Source organism: Ovis aries, chromosome 2, assembly GCF_016772045.2.
Source record: "Ovis aries strain OAR_USU_Benz2616 breed Rambouillet chromosome 2, ARS-UI_Ramb_v3.0, whole genome shotgun sequence".
Lineage (NCBI taxonomy): Eukaryota > Metazoa > Chordata > Mammalia > Artiodactyla > Bovidae > Ovis > Ovis aries.
The window spans coordinates 209,026,490-209,045,566 of record NC_056055.1 but is presented as its reverse complement, the minus strand read 5'-3'; the positions used below and the strand labels follow the sequence as shown (position 1 = coordinate 209,045,566).

The window sequence follows — 19,077 nt, the reverse complement described above, 5'->3', positions numbered from 1 at the left end:
TCCAGGCCTTCACAGAACACAGTCTGGAAACCTCTCAGCCAGAACGTCTTAAGTCCTTTTCAACCACCATCCGCAATTCTAATTTCCTCAGTTTTAGCAGGGACAAGTGAGGCCCAGCAGGAAGAAAACTAAGGAGTAAGTTCTTACTTCTGGGCCTTAGGTAGTACAGTGGTAAAGAATCCTAGTGCCAGTGAAGGAGTCTGAAGAAACGCAGGTTCGATTGCTAGGTCAGGAGCATTCCCTAGAGAAGGAAATGGCAACCCACTCCAGTATTCTTGCCTGAAATCCCATGGACGGTGGAGCCCAATGGGCTACAGTCTATGAGGCTGCAAAGAGTTGGACATGACTGAGCGACTGAGCAGGCAGGCCTGAGGTATCACCCAACCATTCCAAGTTCTCTTTACTTCCGAATATGATTCCACCCAGATGATTAATATGTAAGCATTTACAAGTTGTTAAGTTCAAAAGTCCAGTTTAGGGTGGAAAAGTCAGCATCTCTGGGTCCTGTCCCTTTAACCTTGTCCATGCTTCTGACTAGCCCCTGAATAGTAAGCAAATATCCTTGGATAAGGCTGTAACTCTCAGCCTTCTCACTCACCTTCAAATAATACATGGGCCGGCTCTCATAAGTCATTCCTAGGAAATGCTGCGTCACCACTTCCGTGTACTTCTCCCTTATCTCACTCATCCACTGGTAGATCTGAAACAGCCAGGGAGGACTGAGGTTATCAGTTAGAAGATCCTTTGCTTGCCTCTAATTAAGATAATTGTTTCTTTCATCAAGATACTGAACTCTCAACTCTTGGCTGTTCATTAGCACACAAATGAAAGACTAAACCAATGAATTATAACTGTCCCTTCTCCCATATTCTTTAAAGATCTACTCTACCACCCAGGCTAGGACACCCTGTTGAACTTCACAAATAAATGATTAAGAATGATCAGTTCAACAATGCAGAATAACACTTCCAAAACATTGTCCAATCACACAATTTTCAAATAGCCACCAGACTTCTGGACTTCGCTGTGGCACTCAATCATGCCAGAAATTTCAGGATAAGCTTATTTTGTGGGATCTTCTTTGAATCCCCAAAATATCCTTTGTTAATGTCCATGGATCCAAAATTGGAGAAGAGTCTGGTTATGCCCCTTCACAAAACAGTGAAATTTCTAAATCAAGACAAAGTTAATAACTTTAAGGAGAGAATGAAATAAAGTCCTTTAAGGGTCCTTTAAGGGAGAATGAAATAAGCAATGAATCAAGATAAGACATATTAGGACAGTCCTCAGCATATGATACCCTCCACATTCAATTTCTGTATAGCAGAATTATTTGAATGATAAGAATTATGGTAAATGATAATAATTAATTTGGCATAACAAATTCTATTTAAATTTCTGTGTCTTAACTGATTTTGTCTCGATTTTGTCTCAATTCTGAGACAAATTTCTGTGTCTCAATTGACTTTCATCTTAGCATGGAATATCTATGGATAAAATGCATTATTATAACAGTAATAATAAGTGAGGGAAGAGATGAACAACTCATCACATGGGTACTATGTGCTTTTCTGTGATGAGACTGGATCAGAGGCAGTGCCCTGAGTCCTGGGAGAGATATAAATAGCATATAACAGTTTCAGCTATCATTTTATTTATTGCTTCATCAGTAAAAGTGTAGCCTATTTCATTTACTCTCACAACCAAACAACTGCAGGAGAAGTACTGCTATTCCTTTTTCATGTATAAGGAAACTGAGGGAAAAAGAGATTAAATGTGTTGGACAAGGTCACAGAGCAAGTAGCCAAGCCAAGTATATCTCATCTCTGATACCAGCACGTACACTTCTCATGGATCTTACTGGATCTTGTTTTTAAAAAAAAAAACTAAGGGACTTTAGTATTTTGGGGTGAATGTTACAGAAGAAAGTGTAAATTCTTTCTTGTACTCTTTGAAAACAACCTGGAAAATATTAATATATTCCCCAAGATGCAGGAAATAAGTGGCAAAGCCTGGCTGGAGGGAAATTTGGGCATTTATATAAAATATGTAAATGATTGTTTAGCCCAGTAATTCTATTTTTAGAAATTTATACTTCAAAAGAAGTGTTACATAATATCACATACATACACCACATATATGCATATATACTTTTTACTGTATCCAGTTTCAGAAACCACTAAACGTATCTTCATAGGAATACAAATATTTCTTTTGAGAGCTGTTGCCTGTGTTTCTTGTATCCTACCAGAAATACCACCCTTTCAGCTAAACAGGATTCAATCCGAAGGCTTCTCCACCCGTGTTTTGCATCCATATACACACTGATCCTGCCCTACTTAAAGCAGTTAAAAGACTTGATGAACAAGAGTAACGTTTAATTTTGATCCATGTTTACACTAGAAAAACAGATTGGGCATTCTTTTCCTTTTTTTTTTTTTTTTCTTTTGGTTGTTGATTTGCCTTTTTATTTCTATCACTAGATTTGTATCTGTAGGTGATGGTCACGGGATGATGTTTGTGAATCCCTTGACCTCAGTGTACAGACAAATCTCAGCTTCTCATTCTGAGGCCCTCTGGTCTGTAGATATTAACAGTGAACTGTCCCTTGCCCACCGTAAAGCAGTTGTAACCACCACCAACACCCCGACCATGTGTTCGTGCTTACCTCCCCCATGGGGTGGTATCTGTTATAAGGATACGTCTCCAGGATCCTCCATGGACTCACTACTTTACCCACAACTTCTTGTCTCTGTTGTGTGAGGGATCTGCAAAGACAAAGAGCAGCCATGGAGCCAGGATATCATGAGGGTTGGAAGGTTGATGATAAGAGTAGGGAAAACCAACGTGCACAGCACCTTGAGGACAGAAGTCAGTCCTCAAGTCTCGTCTCTGCAGCTTACAAACTGTGAGACCATGGGTACCACTGAGCCCCTCTGAGCTGCCATTTCTTCATCTGCAGGTTGGGGACTTTGCAGGGAGGCTGGGATAATTCAGCAAGATGTTGTAAATAAGAACACTTTTTAAATTTGTAAAAGAAAGAATAAGATTTATTGAGCTAAAACTTACTGTGAGACATTCATTAGATTAACCACTTTAAATTTCTCACTTTTCTGGAAAACTCTAAGATGAGGTATTCTTTTTCTTTTTTTTGCCACACCCTGAGGCATATGGAACCTTTGTTCTCAGACCAGGGATCAAACCCATGTTTCCTGAACTGGAAGATGAAGTCTTAGCCACTGGACCACTGGTTAAGTCCTAAGATAAGGTATTCTGTTTAAAAAAAAAAAAGTTTATTTATTTAGTTTTGGCTGCACTGGGTCTTTATGTTGCTACAAGTGGGCTTTCTCTAGTTGCTGTGAGCAGGGGCTACATTCTAGCTGCAGCGCTGGTGTTCCTTATTGCAGCGGCTTCTCTTGTTGCAGCTCCCAGGTTCTAAAGCATAGGCTCAATAGTTGTGGCACACGGGCTTCGTTGCTCCACAGCACACAGAATCTTCCCAGACCAGGGATCAAAATGCATCTCTTGCATTTGCATGTAGATTCTTCATCATTGAGCCACCAGGGAAGCCCCAAAGTATTCTTATTACCCTCATTTCAGAAATAAAGAAATTGAGTCACAGGGAAAGTGTTATTAGGACTTAAACTCCGACAGCCTGAGTGAAAAGCCTGAAGTATTAACCACAATACTGTATACAGTTGTAAGAATCTTAATGTAGTGGTTTATATTTTTTAAAAACAAGCTTTGTTTTTTAGAGGAGTTTTAGGTTCACAGCAAAATTGGATGAAAAATACTGAGAGTTCCTATACACTTACTGTTTCCTGCCCCCTCCGACACACACAACCTCCCCCATTACCAACATCCCACATCAGAGCAGTCTATTTATTATAATAAACCTACATAGACACATCATTATTTCCCAAAGTCCATAGGTTACATGAGGGTTCACTCTTGCTGTTATACATTCTATTGATTTGGACAAATGTATAATGACGTGTATCCACCATTATATTAATAGTATCATACAGAAGAGCTTCACTGCCCTAGAAATCTTCTCTGATCTGCCTATGCATCTTTCCCTCCCACCTAACCCCTGGCAACCACTGATCTTTTCAGTTTTAGTTTTGCCTTTTATAGAATGTCATGTCGTTGGAATCATACAGCATGTGGCCTTTTCAGATTGGTTTCCTTCACTTAGTAATATGTATTTAACTTTCTTCTATGTCTTTTTAGGGCTTGATAGTTCATTTCTTTTTGTGCATGCTAAGTCGCTTCAGTCGTGTCCAACTCGGAGCAACCCTATGGACTGTAGCCTCCAGGCTCCTCTGTCCATGGGGATTCTCTAGGCAAGAATACTGGAGTGGGTTGCTGTGCCCTCCTCCATGGGATTGTCCCAACCCAGGATGGAACCCAGGTCTCTTGTGTCTCCTGCCTTGGCAGGCAGGTTTTTAGTGCTGTCTGATATTCTGCTGTCTATATTACCACAGTTTATTTGTGCATTCACCCACTGAAGGATATCTTGGTGGCTTCCAAGTTTTGGAAGTTATGAGTAAAGCTGCCATATACAGCTGTGTGCAGTGTTTTGTGGACGTACGTTTTCAATTCATTTGGATCGTACCATGGAGCATATTTGCTAGATCATATGGCAAGAGTGTGTTTAATTTTGTAAGGAACTACCAAATGGTCTTCCAGAGGGACTGAAGTGACTGGGCCATTTCGCGTTCTCTCCAGCAATGTTTCCTATGTTTATTTGCCACCTGTGTATCTTCTTTGGTGAGGTGTGTCCATTCAGGTCCTTTGTCCATTTTTAAAATCAGGTTGTCTCTTTGTTATTGTTAACAAAGAGTTCTTTGTGTGTTTTAGATACCTGCGCTTTATCAGATATGTCTTTCACAAATATCTTCTCTCACTTTGTGCCTTGTCTTCTCCTTCTCTTGACATTATCTTTTGAAGAAGTTTTTAATTTTAATAAAGTATCAGTTCAGTTCAGTGGCTCAGTCATGTCCGACTCTTTGTGACCCCATGAATTATAGCACACCAGGCCTCCCTGTCCATCACCAACTCCTGGAGTTCACTCAGACTCATGTCCATTGAGTCCGTGATGCCATCCAGCCACCTCATCCTGGGTCATCCCCTTCTCCTCCTGCCCCCAACCCTTCCCAGCATTAGAGTCTTTTCCAATGAGTCAGCTCTTCACATGAGGTGGCCAAAGTACTGGAGTTTCAGCTTCAGCATCATTCCTTCCAAAGAAATCCCATGGCTGATCTCCTTCAGAATGGACTGGTTGGATCTCCTTGCAGTCCAAGGGACTCTCAAGAGTCTTCTCCAACACCACAGTTCAAAAGCATCAATTCTTCAGGTTATCAATTATTTACTTCATGATTCATGTCTTTGGTGATGTATTTAAAAAATCATCACTATTCCCAAATTTATCTAGGCTTTCTCCTACATTATCTTCTAGGATTTTTATGGTTTTATATTTTACATTTTTAGGTCTATAATCCATTTTGAGTTAATTTTTATAAAGAATGTAGGTCTGTGTCTAGATTCACTTTTTGTGTGTGTGTATGTCCAATAGTTCCAGCACCATTTATTGGATTTTTAAATTTTTTTTTCCCTGCATCTACTGACATGATCATGTGATATTTTAATTTTTAGCCTATTGATATAATGGATTACATTATTTGGTTATCAAACATTAAACTAGCCTTGCATATCTGGGATAAATTCAGTCAGTGGGCTGGTGTATAATTCATCTCATACATTTTTTGATTTAATTTGCTAGTGTTTTGTGGTGGATTTTTACATCTATGTTCATGAGAAATATTGATCTATAGTGTTTTTTCCCTCATGATGTCTTTGACTGGTTTTGATATTTGGTTGGCCTCAAAGAATGAATTAAAAAGTATTCCCTCTGCTTATATTTTTTAGATGAAATTGTAGAGATATAACCTTTTCCTTAAATATTTCATAGAATTCACCAGTGAACCCATCTGGGCTTGGTGCTTTCTGTTTTGTAAGGTTATTAATTGTTGATTCAATTTCTATAATATATATTCTTTGTTGCTTAGTTGCTAAGTCATATCCGACTCTTTTGTGATCCCATGGACTGTTTAGCCCACCAGGTTCCTCTGTCCTTGGGATTTCCCAGGCAAGAATAATGGAGTGGATTGGGTTGCCATTTCCTTCTCCAGTGGATCTTCCCAACTCAGGGATAGAACCCAGGTCTCCTGCATTGGCAGGTGGATTCTTTACCACTGAGCCACCTGGGAAGCCCATAATAGATATAGGCCTATGTAATAGATTTCCATGTATGGCTTATATTTTAACAATTTGATAAAAGTATTCATGCCTCTCCTTTGTGCCAGAACAATAATGCATACTATATGATTTATTCTCACTACAACTCTGTGAAATGTCATCATCCATGTTTTACAAATAATGAAATTTGGCCAAGTGAAATCAGGTAACTTGCAGACAGTCACAGAGTTAGTAAGTCATAGAGCTAATTCTCTGTCTCCAAACCACACAAATGTTTGAGGAATGTTTTGGTTCCCTAACTAAAAGTCTTTACCTAAGTTAAAAGTAGGGTTATATTTTCATTATGAAAGCATAGTAATTGATCATTCATTTACCCGATAACTATATTTGGAGTGATTTCTTTCTATGTTAAAAGCACTAGGAAGTGAGTTTTTGGTGATGCTAGGGTATGAACTTTTGGATAGAGAGAAAGAAAGGTGTTAGTGATCTAATTAGCTAATGTTTCAATGATTTTATCTATTTTCTCACATTTTTTTTCTCTGAACATTCTGGCATTATATTTAGTCTCATTTTATAATCTGTAAAATGGGAATAACACCTTTCCAAGGGATTCCTATGAGGATTAAATTAGTTAGTCCATGTTTTAAAATAAACTTATCTCTGGAACTTAGTTAATGCTTAATGTATGTTAAAACACAGTAGCAATTCAAAACAATGCTAAGTAAAAACCCTATTTTGCTACAATAACATTGAAAATAATAATTATATGGAGAATAATTTAGCCATCTAACTGATATTATCTCCAAACAATATAAAACTACAAAATATTTTGATAGAATAATTAAAACTCAAGTTCCATTCACAGCTATATAACTCCAATGTAGAAATGACTACATTTAATTTTTTAATCTGTTCAATTAACACCATGTACCATAATAATCACCCACTGTAGTAGAAATCAATTTCTCTACACAATTCCATGCTTTTAATTGTTAATCATATTAATAATAATAATCTGAACTTAGCAGAAGCTCTTTATCGTCAAAACTGTAAATGTTTTATTGTTAAAAGAGTAGTACTTCATTTAGCTTGTCCTAGAAAAGCTCACAAGATATGATTGTCTAGATAATTAGTTAAAACAATGAAGTGAATTTTGAAAGGAGATTACAAGAAACAACTGCTATTAAAATTGTAATTGTTGTGGAGCAATACACTTTTCCACTCAAGGATGCATTTTTAATGCTTATCATTTATTCGATTTTTTAAGAAAACCAGAGTGCTTCAGAATGAACAATTTCAGTTTAAAAATACTATAAGCGTAATATGTTGAGGCTGATTATTTACAAAATGTATCAACATTTTATAGAGAAAACACATGCATCCCTTGGTGTGTTTAAAATTTTAAAAAATTCAACTTACCCATAAATTTTCAGAAGCTCATTTCATCTGCTATTATCAAATAATCATCTAGTATATACATGTTATATTAACATTTGTTAACCCTTATTGGGCACTATATTCTAGGCACCAGTCTAAACATTTACATAATTATCTTATCTAATTCATTCAACAACCCAATAGGTAGGCACCCTTGGGACTCTATGCAAAAGTGATAACATAGTAATAGTAATAGAATACAGATTTCTTCCTTATAGAGCTTAAAATCTACTTAAGGAAGTGAGATATAAATACATGAAAAGCAAAATAACTTAGCTATTAAAAAGTATAAAGTGAAGTATAATAAGCTAGTGCCTAACTACCAATTAAATAGTGCACTAAGCGTATTGAGGACAGGAGAGGGAGAATTCCAAACTGAAGAGTAGCTGGTAATAATAACAACCAATATTTTACAAGCAATTATGCATGTCAGCACTGTTCTAACTCTATATATAATTCTAACAACAATCCTTAAGGTAAATACTAGTATCCTAGGTTGTTGGATTTTTTTTTTCTCCTCTGAAGATTTTGTTACAGAGGCTAGATTAGACATTTGCGTGCATGCTAAATCGCTTGTCATGTCCAACTCTTTGCTACCCCATGGGCTGTAGCCTTCCAGGCTCCTCTGTCCATAGGATTCTCCAGGCAAGAATACTGGAGGGGGTTGCCATGCCCTCCTCCCAGGATCTTCCTGACTTTGGGATCCAACCCACAAATCTCACATCTACCTGCATTGGCAGGGGGGTTCTTTACCACTAGCGCCACCTGGGAAGTCAAATTATACATTTATTATACTCTAGAAAATATGCATAAAAATGTTTAGTAGCCTATTTTTTTTTTGAATTATCGATCTCTGATTTGGACTACAAAGAAAGCTAAATAAGTATTAGTCCTGTAAGTGCATTGGGATCTAGTTTCAGTGCTTTTGCAGAATGGGGAGAGGAGAGGAAATGAAGCTAATAAGAGTCCTTTCAGCCCTTCGTTCTCACTGCTCACAGTGACTGTCCAAATGGGAAAGGGGATCACTGCAGATGCTTTCTGGGACCAGGGATGGTGGTTGTTCAAGGCAACACAGTTCTTTCCATCACACAGTTCAGCAAAGGTCTGTTTCGATCACAGTCATCTACTTGGTGACACAGGAAAGTGAATACACTAAAAAGCAGCCCTGGCAGCTGGTGAATTCCTGTTTCAACTGAGCTGGTATTCCCAGGCAATTTTACAATATGAAAGGGAATAAATGAAAGGTCACTGGACACTATCAAGCACCAACCTTCAAATTTCCCCAGTTAAATGTCTGGAAAATGTGTGAGTATGATGCCTCCAGCATTGAATGACTGGGTGCATACAATATGCAAAAAAAAGTAAACCATATGAGATTTGAATGAAAACCCCTAATATTAGAAGTGCTGATCATTTTACATGAAATTAAGCACAATACTTATATCTCAAAACCCCAAATGTTACTTAGTTCAAGCAACATATAAACCATATACTTAGAAAAGGCAGCTTCCTGTTTCCAGGCAATTTCTTGGGTGATGCATAATACATGTAGAGAGGGAAGGAAAAAGCTGGCTAATCCCCTGAATTATCACCAGTCTCATCTCACGATCAAATGAAAAGATTATTGTACGTTGTGTATTCTTTTTGAATAGGAATTCATAAAATGTTTAACAGAGAAAATGATCTCTTGGGGTACATTATTAATAAATACTGCAGATCAAAGATTGTCTGATGAAATTTTTTTTGGAATGTTGAAAGAGGCAAAAAATCCTAATGTATATTGAGGCAAATTTTGTATTTAAATACTTAGGAAACAGTTACATGAATATTTCATGACAGTAATGTATTTTCAATTTTTTTCCTTTCTTACAAAATTAACATTTGCTTATAAGTGGAAAATTTAGGAAGTAGAGAGAGAAGAAAAATAGAAAAGAGAAGGAAGGAATAATCCTCCCATCTTCTTGAGTTAACCACTGCAGATATTTTGACATATTTCCCTTCCGGCTTTTATCAGTGCATATTTTTTTATAAACACAGTGCAAATTGTATCTATATATAATTTTGTATTTGCTTCTTTTTATTATATATTCTACCAGAGACATTTTCTCAAACTAATAGAAACTCATTATAAATATTTTTACTGACTGCATAGTATTTGACAGTAATTTCTGGAGCTTCCCAGGTGGTGTTAGTGGTAAAGACTGCCTGCCAATGCAGGACATATAAGAGATAGGGGTTCAGTCCCTGGGTTGGAAAGACCCCTTGGAGGAGGGCATGGAAACCCACTCCAGTATTCTTGCCTGGGAATATTCCATGGACAGAAGAGCCTGGTGGGCTACAGTCCAAAGGCTCACAAAGAGTTGGACATGACTGAGCATGCAGAAGCATCCATCCTTGATTCATAGTGCTAGATTCAAATGATTCTCCATATTGGGAGTATGTAATATATATAATAGACCACCTCCTTAAATGATCAAGGGAAAGATTACAAAGCTTGTTATCCTTGTTAATTGTAGATTTTCTGGACTACTATTATATCAGATGTTCAAGCTGGTTTTAGAAAAGGCAGAAGAACCAGAGATCAAATTGCCAACATCCGCTGGATTGTCCAAAAAGCAAGAGAGTTCCAGAAAAACACCTATTTCTGCTTTATTGACTATGCCAAAGCCTTTGACTGTATGGATCAGAGTAAACTGTGGAAAATTCTGAAAGAGAAGGAAACATCAGACCACCTGACCTGCCTCTTGAGAAATCTGTATGCAGGTCAGGAAGCAACAGTTAGAACTGGACATGGAACAACAGACTGGTTCCAAATAGAAAAGGAATATGTCAAAGCTGTATATTGTCACCCTGCTTATTTAACTTATATGCAGAGTACATCATGAGAAATGCTGGGCTGGAAGAAGCACAAGCTGGAATCAAGATTGCTGGGAGAAATATCAATAACCTCAGATATGCAGATGACACCACCCTTATGGCAGAAAGTGAAGAACTAAAGAGCCTCTTGATGAAAGTGAAAGAGGAGAGTGAAAAAGTTGGATGAAAGCTCAACATTCAGAAAACTAAGATCATGGCATCCAGTCCCATCACTTCAATTAGATGGGGAAACAGTGGAAACAGTGGCTGACTTTATTTTTCTGGGCTCCAAAATCACTGCAGATGGTGACTGCAGCCATGGAATTAAGACGCTTACTCCTTGGAAAGAATGTTATGACCGACCTAGACAGCATATTCAAAAGCAGAGACATTACTTTGCCAGCAAAGGTCCGTCTAGCCAAGGCTATAGTTTTTCCAGTGGTCATGTATGGATGTGAGAGTTGGACTGTGAAGAAGGCTGAGCACCGAAGAATTGATGCTTTTGAACTGTGCTGTTGGAGAAGACTCTTGAGAGTTCCTTGGACTGCAAGGAGATCCAACCAGTCCATCCTAAAGGAGATCAGTCCTGGGTGTTCATTAGAAAGACTGATGTTGAAGCTGAAACTCCAATACTTTGGGCACCTGATGTGAAGAGCTGACTCATTTGAAAAGATCCTGATGCTGGGAGGGATTGGGGGCAGAAGGAAAAAGGGACGACAGAGGATGAGATGGCTGGATGGCATCACTGACTCGATGCACGTGAGTCTGAGTGAACTCCGGGAGTTGGTGATGGACAGGGAGGCCTGGCGTGCTGTGGTTCATGGGGTCACAAAGAGTCGGACACAACTAAGTGACTGAACTAAACTGAATTGATTACATCATACAAAGTATGTAAGGAGGATCAAAAATGGCAGCTAATCTATGTATTGAGTTGGTCAGAGCCATATGAAAGTGGACATTATTTTATGTCAGTAAATAATAATGAAAATGAAAACCATCAGGAAGGACCAGGACTGGCAGATTTGAAATGTTTTGCTCAAGTGCTGGGATGAGGGAGGAGCTGTGCACTGGAAGCCATCTTGTCTGTTTCCCCATATCTGAGCCAAATCATTTCCATAATTTAACCTGGGCTTGTCAATCATTTTTAAAATAAAAATTTTATGTATCTCCTTTGTAGATATTTGCAAAATGAAGAATAATTGAGGGAAAAGGGAAAGAATTACCAGCCAAAGATAACCGTGTCCATTTTGGTACATACCAGGTTTCTTTTATTTTTTCAAGTATTTTTATTACATCTTGTATTCTGCATCTTTCTTTTAGCATAAAACATGTCTTTTCCCATGCTATTAATTTTTTCATAGTTATTATTCTAACGGATAAATAATACCCTACTGTCATATGTCATGTATCAATATTTACATACCTTAATATGGGGACCATAGGTTGTTTCCAAATGTTACAATATTTAATATCATGTTCATCTTATAAATAAAGCTATATCTCAGTGCATATGATTCTTTGCATAGCTTGTTTTCTCAATATAAATTTACAGAAGAAGGAATACCAGTTCAAAGAATATGTAAGTTTGAAGGTTTGTGATATTTTAAGCAAGTTTTTTCTTCCAATCAAAGTCCTGTGACATATGTAAGTCTTTGTCTCTGATTTATGAATGAAGAATCTCAGAAGAGAAGATAAATGCAGTATCTATATGAAACCCAAGTAAAGTAATGAAAACATGAGATGGTGATATAAACAGCTTTAGGTATCACATAGATCCTGGACTTCCTTTATGTATCTGAAATCAGACTGTCTATGAAGCTGAGGGACAGGCTGAGGTCATACAGTTAGTCTGGGGCAAAAATTGGACTGGATTTCTCTGTTCAGTGAGAGCGTGTTTGCTGTAGGATTACATTAAACATGAAACTAAAGGGGAAACGCTGTTTATAACCACACATGCATGATGAGATATATTAAATGTGCAGAATATAAACTATGTATAATATTCAGTTCAGTTCAGTCACTCAGTCATGTCCGACTCTTTGCAACCCCATGAATTGCAGCACGCCAGGCCTCCCTCTCCATCACCAACTCCCAGAGTTCACTCAGACTCACGTCCATCGAGTTAGTGATACCATCCAGCCATCTCATCCTCAGTCGTCCCCTTCTCCTCCTGCCCCCAATCCCTCCCAGCATCAGAGTCTTTTCCAATCAGTCAACTCTTTGCATGAGGTGGCCAAAGTACTGGAGCTTCAGCTTTAGCATCATTCCTTCCAAAGAAATCCCAGGGTTGATCTCCTTCAGAATGGACTGGTTTGATCTTGCAGAACAAGGAACTCTCAAGAGTCTTCTCCAACACCACAGTTCAAAAGCATCAATTCTTCGGCGCTCAGCCTTCTTCGCAGTCCAAATCTCACGTCCATACATGACCACTGGAAAAACCATAGCCTTGACTAAACGGACCTTAGTTGGCAAAGTAATGTCTCTGCTTTTCAATATGCTATCTAGGTTGGTCATAACTTTCCTTCCAAGGAGTAAGCGTCTTTTAATTTCATGGCTGCAGTCACCATCTGCAGTGATTTTGGAGCCCCCAAAAATAAAGTCTGACACTGTTTCCACTGTTTCCCATGTATTTCCCATGAAGTGATGTGACCGGATGCCATGATCTTAGTTTTCTGAATGTTGAACTTTAAGCCAACTTTTTCACTCTCCTCTTTCACTTTCATCAAAAGGCTTTTTAGCTTCTCTTCACTTTCTGCCATAAGAGTGGGGTCATCTGCATATCTGAGGTTATTGATTTTTCTCCCAGCAATCTTGATTCCAGCTTGTGTTTCTTCCAGTCCAGCGTTTCTCATGATGTACTCTTCATAGAAGTTAAATAAGCAGGGTGACAATATACAGCCTTGACATACTCCTTTTCCTATTTGGAATCAGTCTGCTGTTCCATGTCCAGTTCTAACTGTTGCTTCCTGACCTGCATACAGATTTCTCAAGAGGCAGGTTAGGTGGTCTGGTATTCCCATCTCTTTCAGAATTGTCCACAGTTTATTGTGATCCACACAGTCAAAGGCTTTGGCATAGTCAATGAAGCAAAAATAGATGTTTTTCTGGAACTCTCTTGCTTTTTCCATGATCCAGCGGATGTTGGCAATTTGATCTCTGATTCCTCTGCCTTTTCTAAAACCAGCTTGAACATCAGGGAGTTCACAGTTCATGTATTGCTGAAGCCTGGCTTGGAGAATTTTGAGCATTACTTTACTAGCATGTGAGATGAATGCAATTGTGCAGTAGTTTGAGCATTCTTTTGCATTGCCTTTCTTTGGGATTGGAATGAAAACTGACCTTTCCCAGTCCAGTGGCCACTGCTGAGTTTTCCAAACTTGCTGGCATATTGAGTGCAGCACTTTCACAGCATCATCTTTCAGGATTTGAAACAGCTCCACTGGAATTCCATCACCTCCACTAGCTTTGTTCGTAGTGATGCTTTCTAACGCCCATTTGACTTCACATTCCAGGATGTCTGGCTCTAGATGAGTGATCACATCCTCATGATTATCTGGGTCATGAAGCTCTTTTTTGTACAGTTCTTCTGTGTATTCTTGCCACCTCTTCTTAATATCTTCTGCTTCTGTTAGATCCATACCATTTCTGTCCTTTATTGAGCCCATCTTTGCATGAAATGTTCCCTTGGTATCTCTAATTTTCTTGAAGAGATCTCTAGTCTTTCCCATTCTGTTGTTTTCCTCTATTTCTTTGCATTGATCGCTGAAGAAGGCTTTCTTATCTCTTCTTGCTATTCTTTGGAACTCTGCATTCAGATGCTTATATCTTTCCTTTTCTCCTTTGCTTTTCACTTCTCTTCTTTTCATAGCTATTTGTAAGGCCTCCCCAGACAGCCATTTTGCTTTTCTGCATTTCTTTCCCATGGGGATGGTCTTGATCCCTGTCTCCTGTACAATGTCACGAATATACTTTATGTTGAAACTACACATACACACAATGTTTAATATATATTATATATTCAAAAAAGTTATCATTATGAGTGGAGAAAGAACACAAAATGGGTAAATGACATGAATGAGCAACTTATAAACTGATAAAATGAGTAATAAATAAGACAAAATACTTAACCCTATAAGAAATCAACAAAATGAAGTATAAGTAACTGTGGCTATTTTTCACTTGTCAAATTGGAAAATGCTTAAAAAGTGCTTTCATACACTGTAGTTGGAAGTGTAAACTGCTGCAGTTTCTCTAGAGCACTTTGGCAATATGTAGCAAGATTCTTGAGTTTTTTGCAGCCTCTAACCCAGTGATTCCACTTCTTATATTAGGGAAATTATTTTAAAAATTGCAACAATAACAACAAAAATTATCATATGGCTGGATGTGTACCACAGCATTATGTATAAAATGACAGTAGAAATCACTCTTATAGGGTAGCAATGATGGAATATTATTAGTGATTGCATTATGTTTTCAATAAGTTATGAATGCCATAAGAGATTTTGTATAAGACAACTCAACTGAAAAATGTTTGCAGTAGTACTATATGCTTGATTAGCTATTCACTATCTATTCAAAAACATCAACAGTAATTATGTCTTAGTGAAATTGTTTGGTAGTTTTAAACACTTAAAACATTTTCTGAATAATTAGAATAATGTGATTTATCAATGGAGAGATTATGTAAATGAAGGATATAGAATTTTCATTACAGTTTTCTTTTTTCAATTACAAAATATGACATATCTATTGGTATTTATCATACACTGCGCTAGGAAATCTTTGTTGAAGATCTATATTTTTATTTAAAGATTATTAGAGTAATGCTCTGGAGAAGGGAGTGGCTCACTCCAGTATTCTTGCCTGGAGAATCCCATGGACAGAGGAGCCTGGTGGGCTACGATGCATGGGGTTGTAAAGGGTTGGACACGACTGAAGTAACTTAGCAGCAGCAGCAGCAGAATAACGCTCAGTTTGATTCCTGGGTTGGGAAGAGCCCCTGGAAAAGTATTCTTGCCTGAAGAATTCCATGGACAGAGGAGCTTGGCAAGCTACAGTCCATGGGGTTGCAAAGAGCCAGACATGACTGAGCGACTAACACACACACACACACAGAGTAATACTCAATGATAAAATTTCAGTCATTATTATTCTCATTACATGGTGGTGTGTGTAATGGGTAGGAAGAGCGGAGAATCCAACTGCACTGATATTAAAAAGAAGCTTTGCATTTAGACAATCCAAATCATACCAGTCACCCCTCCTTCCACCTCATACTCACCTATCGTATCCCAACCAACCAGGAACCAGCATACCCAACAGATAAAACGTTCCAAGCAGAGGTTTCATTGTTCTGTAAAGAAAGCTAGAAAATCCTGTGCTTCTCGTGCAGGTCAGTGGATCCTGTGTCTCTGAGAATGCATAAGGGCATAGGTTCCCACTTATGAGATAAGATAAGTCAGTTACTGGATGTCTCTGTAGAAGTTAATATGTGAGCAGTTGCTTCATTAAATCCATCATGTCTTCAAACAGCTTTTTTTAAATAGTGGAAAATTATTTGACTTTTTTCTTCTTTAAAACCAACTTTATCAAAGCTCTTGGCTCCCCCAGATGCAGAAAGAAGTTTCTTCCCTGTGTAAAGTCCTCAGCTCTAGGAATTCCCATCACCTATATTCAAGAGCAGACTACTCCTGTTCTTTCTTCCACACAGGTCACTGAGTATAACAGGGGGTGTGTCTTCTGCTCTTGAAGAATCTAAGCTACTCCATTTTGTTAACAGAAAAACATTTTGTAAGGTTCCAGGAAAAGAGCCTTTGGAAATCCCCTGACCTCACCCCACCACCCACGAGCCAATTGGACCCCAGACCAGAATCTCCTGACTTACGTTCAGGAACTTGTGGTCTACCTAGGTGTGGAGGAGCTGGAAAGCTTTGAGCAAATACTGAAAATGTATTTGCTCCACTCTTGACGAAGATTGGAACGTGGAATGAGCATAACAAAGGGTTATGAGCGTTCACTGAGTGCCTGAGGCTGGGAATGGATAACGAAGTGTTATACGCCCGGCCATGTGGTGTTCGAAGACTTCCTTCTGACCACCTGTTTCTGAGAGCAAGGACTGTTGTTTCATGATAAGACTCCCTTTAGAATTTCGCCAAAGCTATGTTATGGCTTGGGCGGTGGGAACTATATTTTATGCTTAAATGTTTTGATGTTTATCTGAAATGGCTACTTGCAAGTCTGTCTTATGCTCTATTCCCTGAAAATTATAAAACTACACAATTGGATAATAAACTTTGTCAGTCCACTAGAGGCTGTCCCTGAATGTCCTTTTCAGAGTGCGGTTCTCTGAGCCTTACACTATATAATAGGGACCAATCAAAAACCAACACACAACCCTTTGAAAGAAAGTGACCAATCAGACGTCCCCCTACCTAGAAATTCTTTTTTTTCCAAGAACACTCCCTAGATAAGCAATGTAATCCAAAACCCAGGGCTCCTCCCTATAGCCACTGTGTCCGTAACGGTGGGAGCCCCAGCTGGAGCTTGGTAATAAAAACTCTTGCTTTTGCATCGGATATCGGCTCCCTGGTGGTCATTGGGAGATTTCGCGACTTGGGCATAACACTTTGGTCGTGGTGGGCATGATTATTATTCGGGATCTTCACTTCACTCTGCAATCTAAGGCTTTATCTGGGGTCAAATGTCTTCTCTTGTTCTGATGGACCACATCATCAGCTTCTTAAACAAACCCAAGCCTCTCCATATCTGAGCAATGAAAATGTGTTAAATCCTTTCCCAAGTGGATTTCCTCATACATTCTTCTTGCATCAAGGACTCTTGTCAGACACTGCCTCCCACCCCCATGTTTTTAGACAAACCCAGGATATGCCTCGAATCTCAAACAACGACCAGTAAAACAAAGGTTCAAGTTGAGATTAATGATAAAAATCTAACTGAGCTAGGCAAATTTTAGTGCAGAGATGTAAAGGGTTTAAACAGAGTTCTTAGCATTTGAGCTGTGTGTGTGTTCGTTGTTCAGACGTGTCCAATGCTTTGCAGTCCCAACAGGCTCCTCTGCCAATGGAATTCTCCAGGAGATCTTCCTGACTCAGAAATTCAACCCGGGTCTCCTGCATTGCAGGCAGATTCTTTACCATCTGAGTCACCAGGGAAGCTCTGCAGTAAAGAATCTGCCTGCAATGCAGGAGACATGGGTTCAATCCCTGAAACAGGAAGATCCCCTAGAGGAGGAAGTGGCAATCTACTTCCTGAAAAACTTGCCTGAAAAATCACATGGACAGAGGACAGTAGCTGGCTATAGTCCAAATGGTCACAAAGAGTCAGACACAATTGAGCCACTAAGCATCTCCCCTCATGGTGGGGGTTAGGGTTCTAGCATTTGGGGATCCATCTAAATCCTTTGCCATGTATTATCATTCATCCATTCATTTATTCTACAAAAATGTAATGAGTACTTACCAGGTACCAAGCACTATTACAAAGATCAATACACACAAGATGAATGAGGTTCTTTAAATGGAATTCACAGTAGAACTGAGAAGAGAATAAGCAAGTTCACAAACAAATAATACAGTTTTGAGTAAAGGAAATGAAAGTAAGGAAAGATATGGGCCAAGAATATATTGAGATAGAGAGCCATTCCTGACTGATGTAAGACAGTTCTGAATGACGTGGTTCTTCAAAGGTCTGTAGAAAAGGTATTTTAAGTAAAGGGGCCAAACGTGTAGGGAAGAAATGAGTTTGGCGTGATAGAGGAACTGGAAGAAAATCAGTGTTCAAGTGAAGTGGGAGCAAGAGAGAGTGATGGAAAATGAAGTCAGAGAGATAAGCAAGAGCCAGATCTTGTAGAAACCATGGGCCACAGTATGGACTTTGGATTTTATTCTAAGAAATCATTGAACAAGTTGCGTTTTGATATTTTTATTTTTAATTAATCTTATTGATGTAAAGTTGCTTTACAATGTTGTGTTGGGCTACCCAGGTGCCACTAGTGGTAAAGACCTGCTTGCCAATGTGGGAGACGTAACAGACATGGGTTCCATCCCTAGGTCAGTAAGGTCCTCTGGAGGAGGGCATGGGAACCCACTCCAGTATTCTTGTCTGGAGAATCTCCAAGGACAGAGGAAAATGGCCAGCTAGAGTTCATAGTGTTACAGAGTTGGACGTGACTGAAGGGACCACACAGTATGCTGTGTTAGTTTCTACTGTATAGCAAAATCAATCAATCATATTTATACATATATACCATCCCTTTTGGCTTTCCTTCCCATTCAGGTCACCACTATGGATGGAGGTTCATAACACTGTACAGGAGGTGGTGATCAAAACCATCCTCAAGAAAAAGAAATGCAAAAAGGAAAATGGTTGTCTGAGGAGGCCTTACAAATAATTGAGAAAAGAAGAAAAGCAAAAGGCAAAGGAGAAAAGGGAAGATATACCCATCTGAATGCAGAGTTCCAGAGAAGAGCAAGGAGAGATAAGAAAGCCTTTTTAAGTAAA

The 19,077-nt window shown here is 38.7% G+C and overlaps 1 protein-coding gene across 1 annotated transcript in view; it reads right to left on the bottom strand.

Moving 5' to 3' along the window:
- CPO (carboxypeptidase O) overlaps positions 1-15,970 on the bottom strand; it is a 32,614-nt gene extending 16,644 nt beyond the window's left edge. Inside the window, exons 1-3 of the mRNA XM_004004862.5 lie at positions 15,839-15,970; positions 2,669-2,768; positions 599-700 (exon numbers count right to left, since the gene is read on the bottom strand). Of these exons, the coding sequence (XP_004004911.1) occupies positions 599-700; positions 2,669-2,768; positions 15,839-15,906 (270 nt within the window). The 5' untranslated portion in view covers positions 15,907-15,970. The remainder of the gene's footprint in view (positions 1-598; positions 701-2,668; positions 2,769-15,838) is intronic.
- Positions 15,971-19,077: the final 3,107 nt, after the last annotated feature.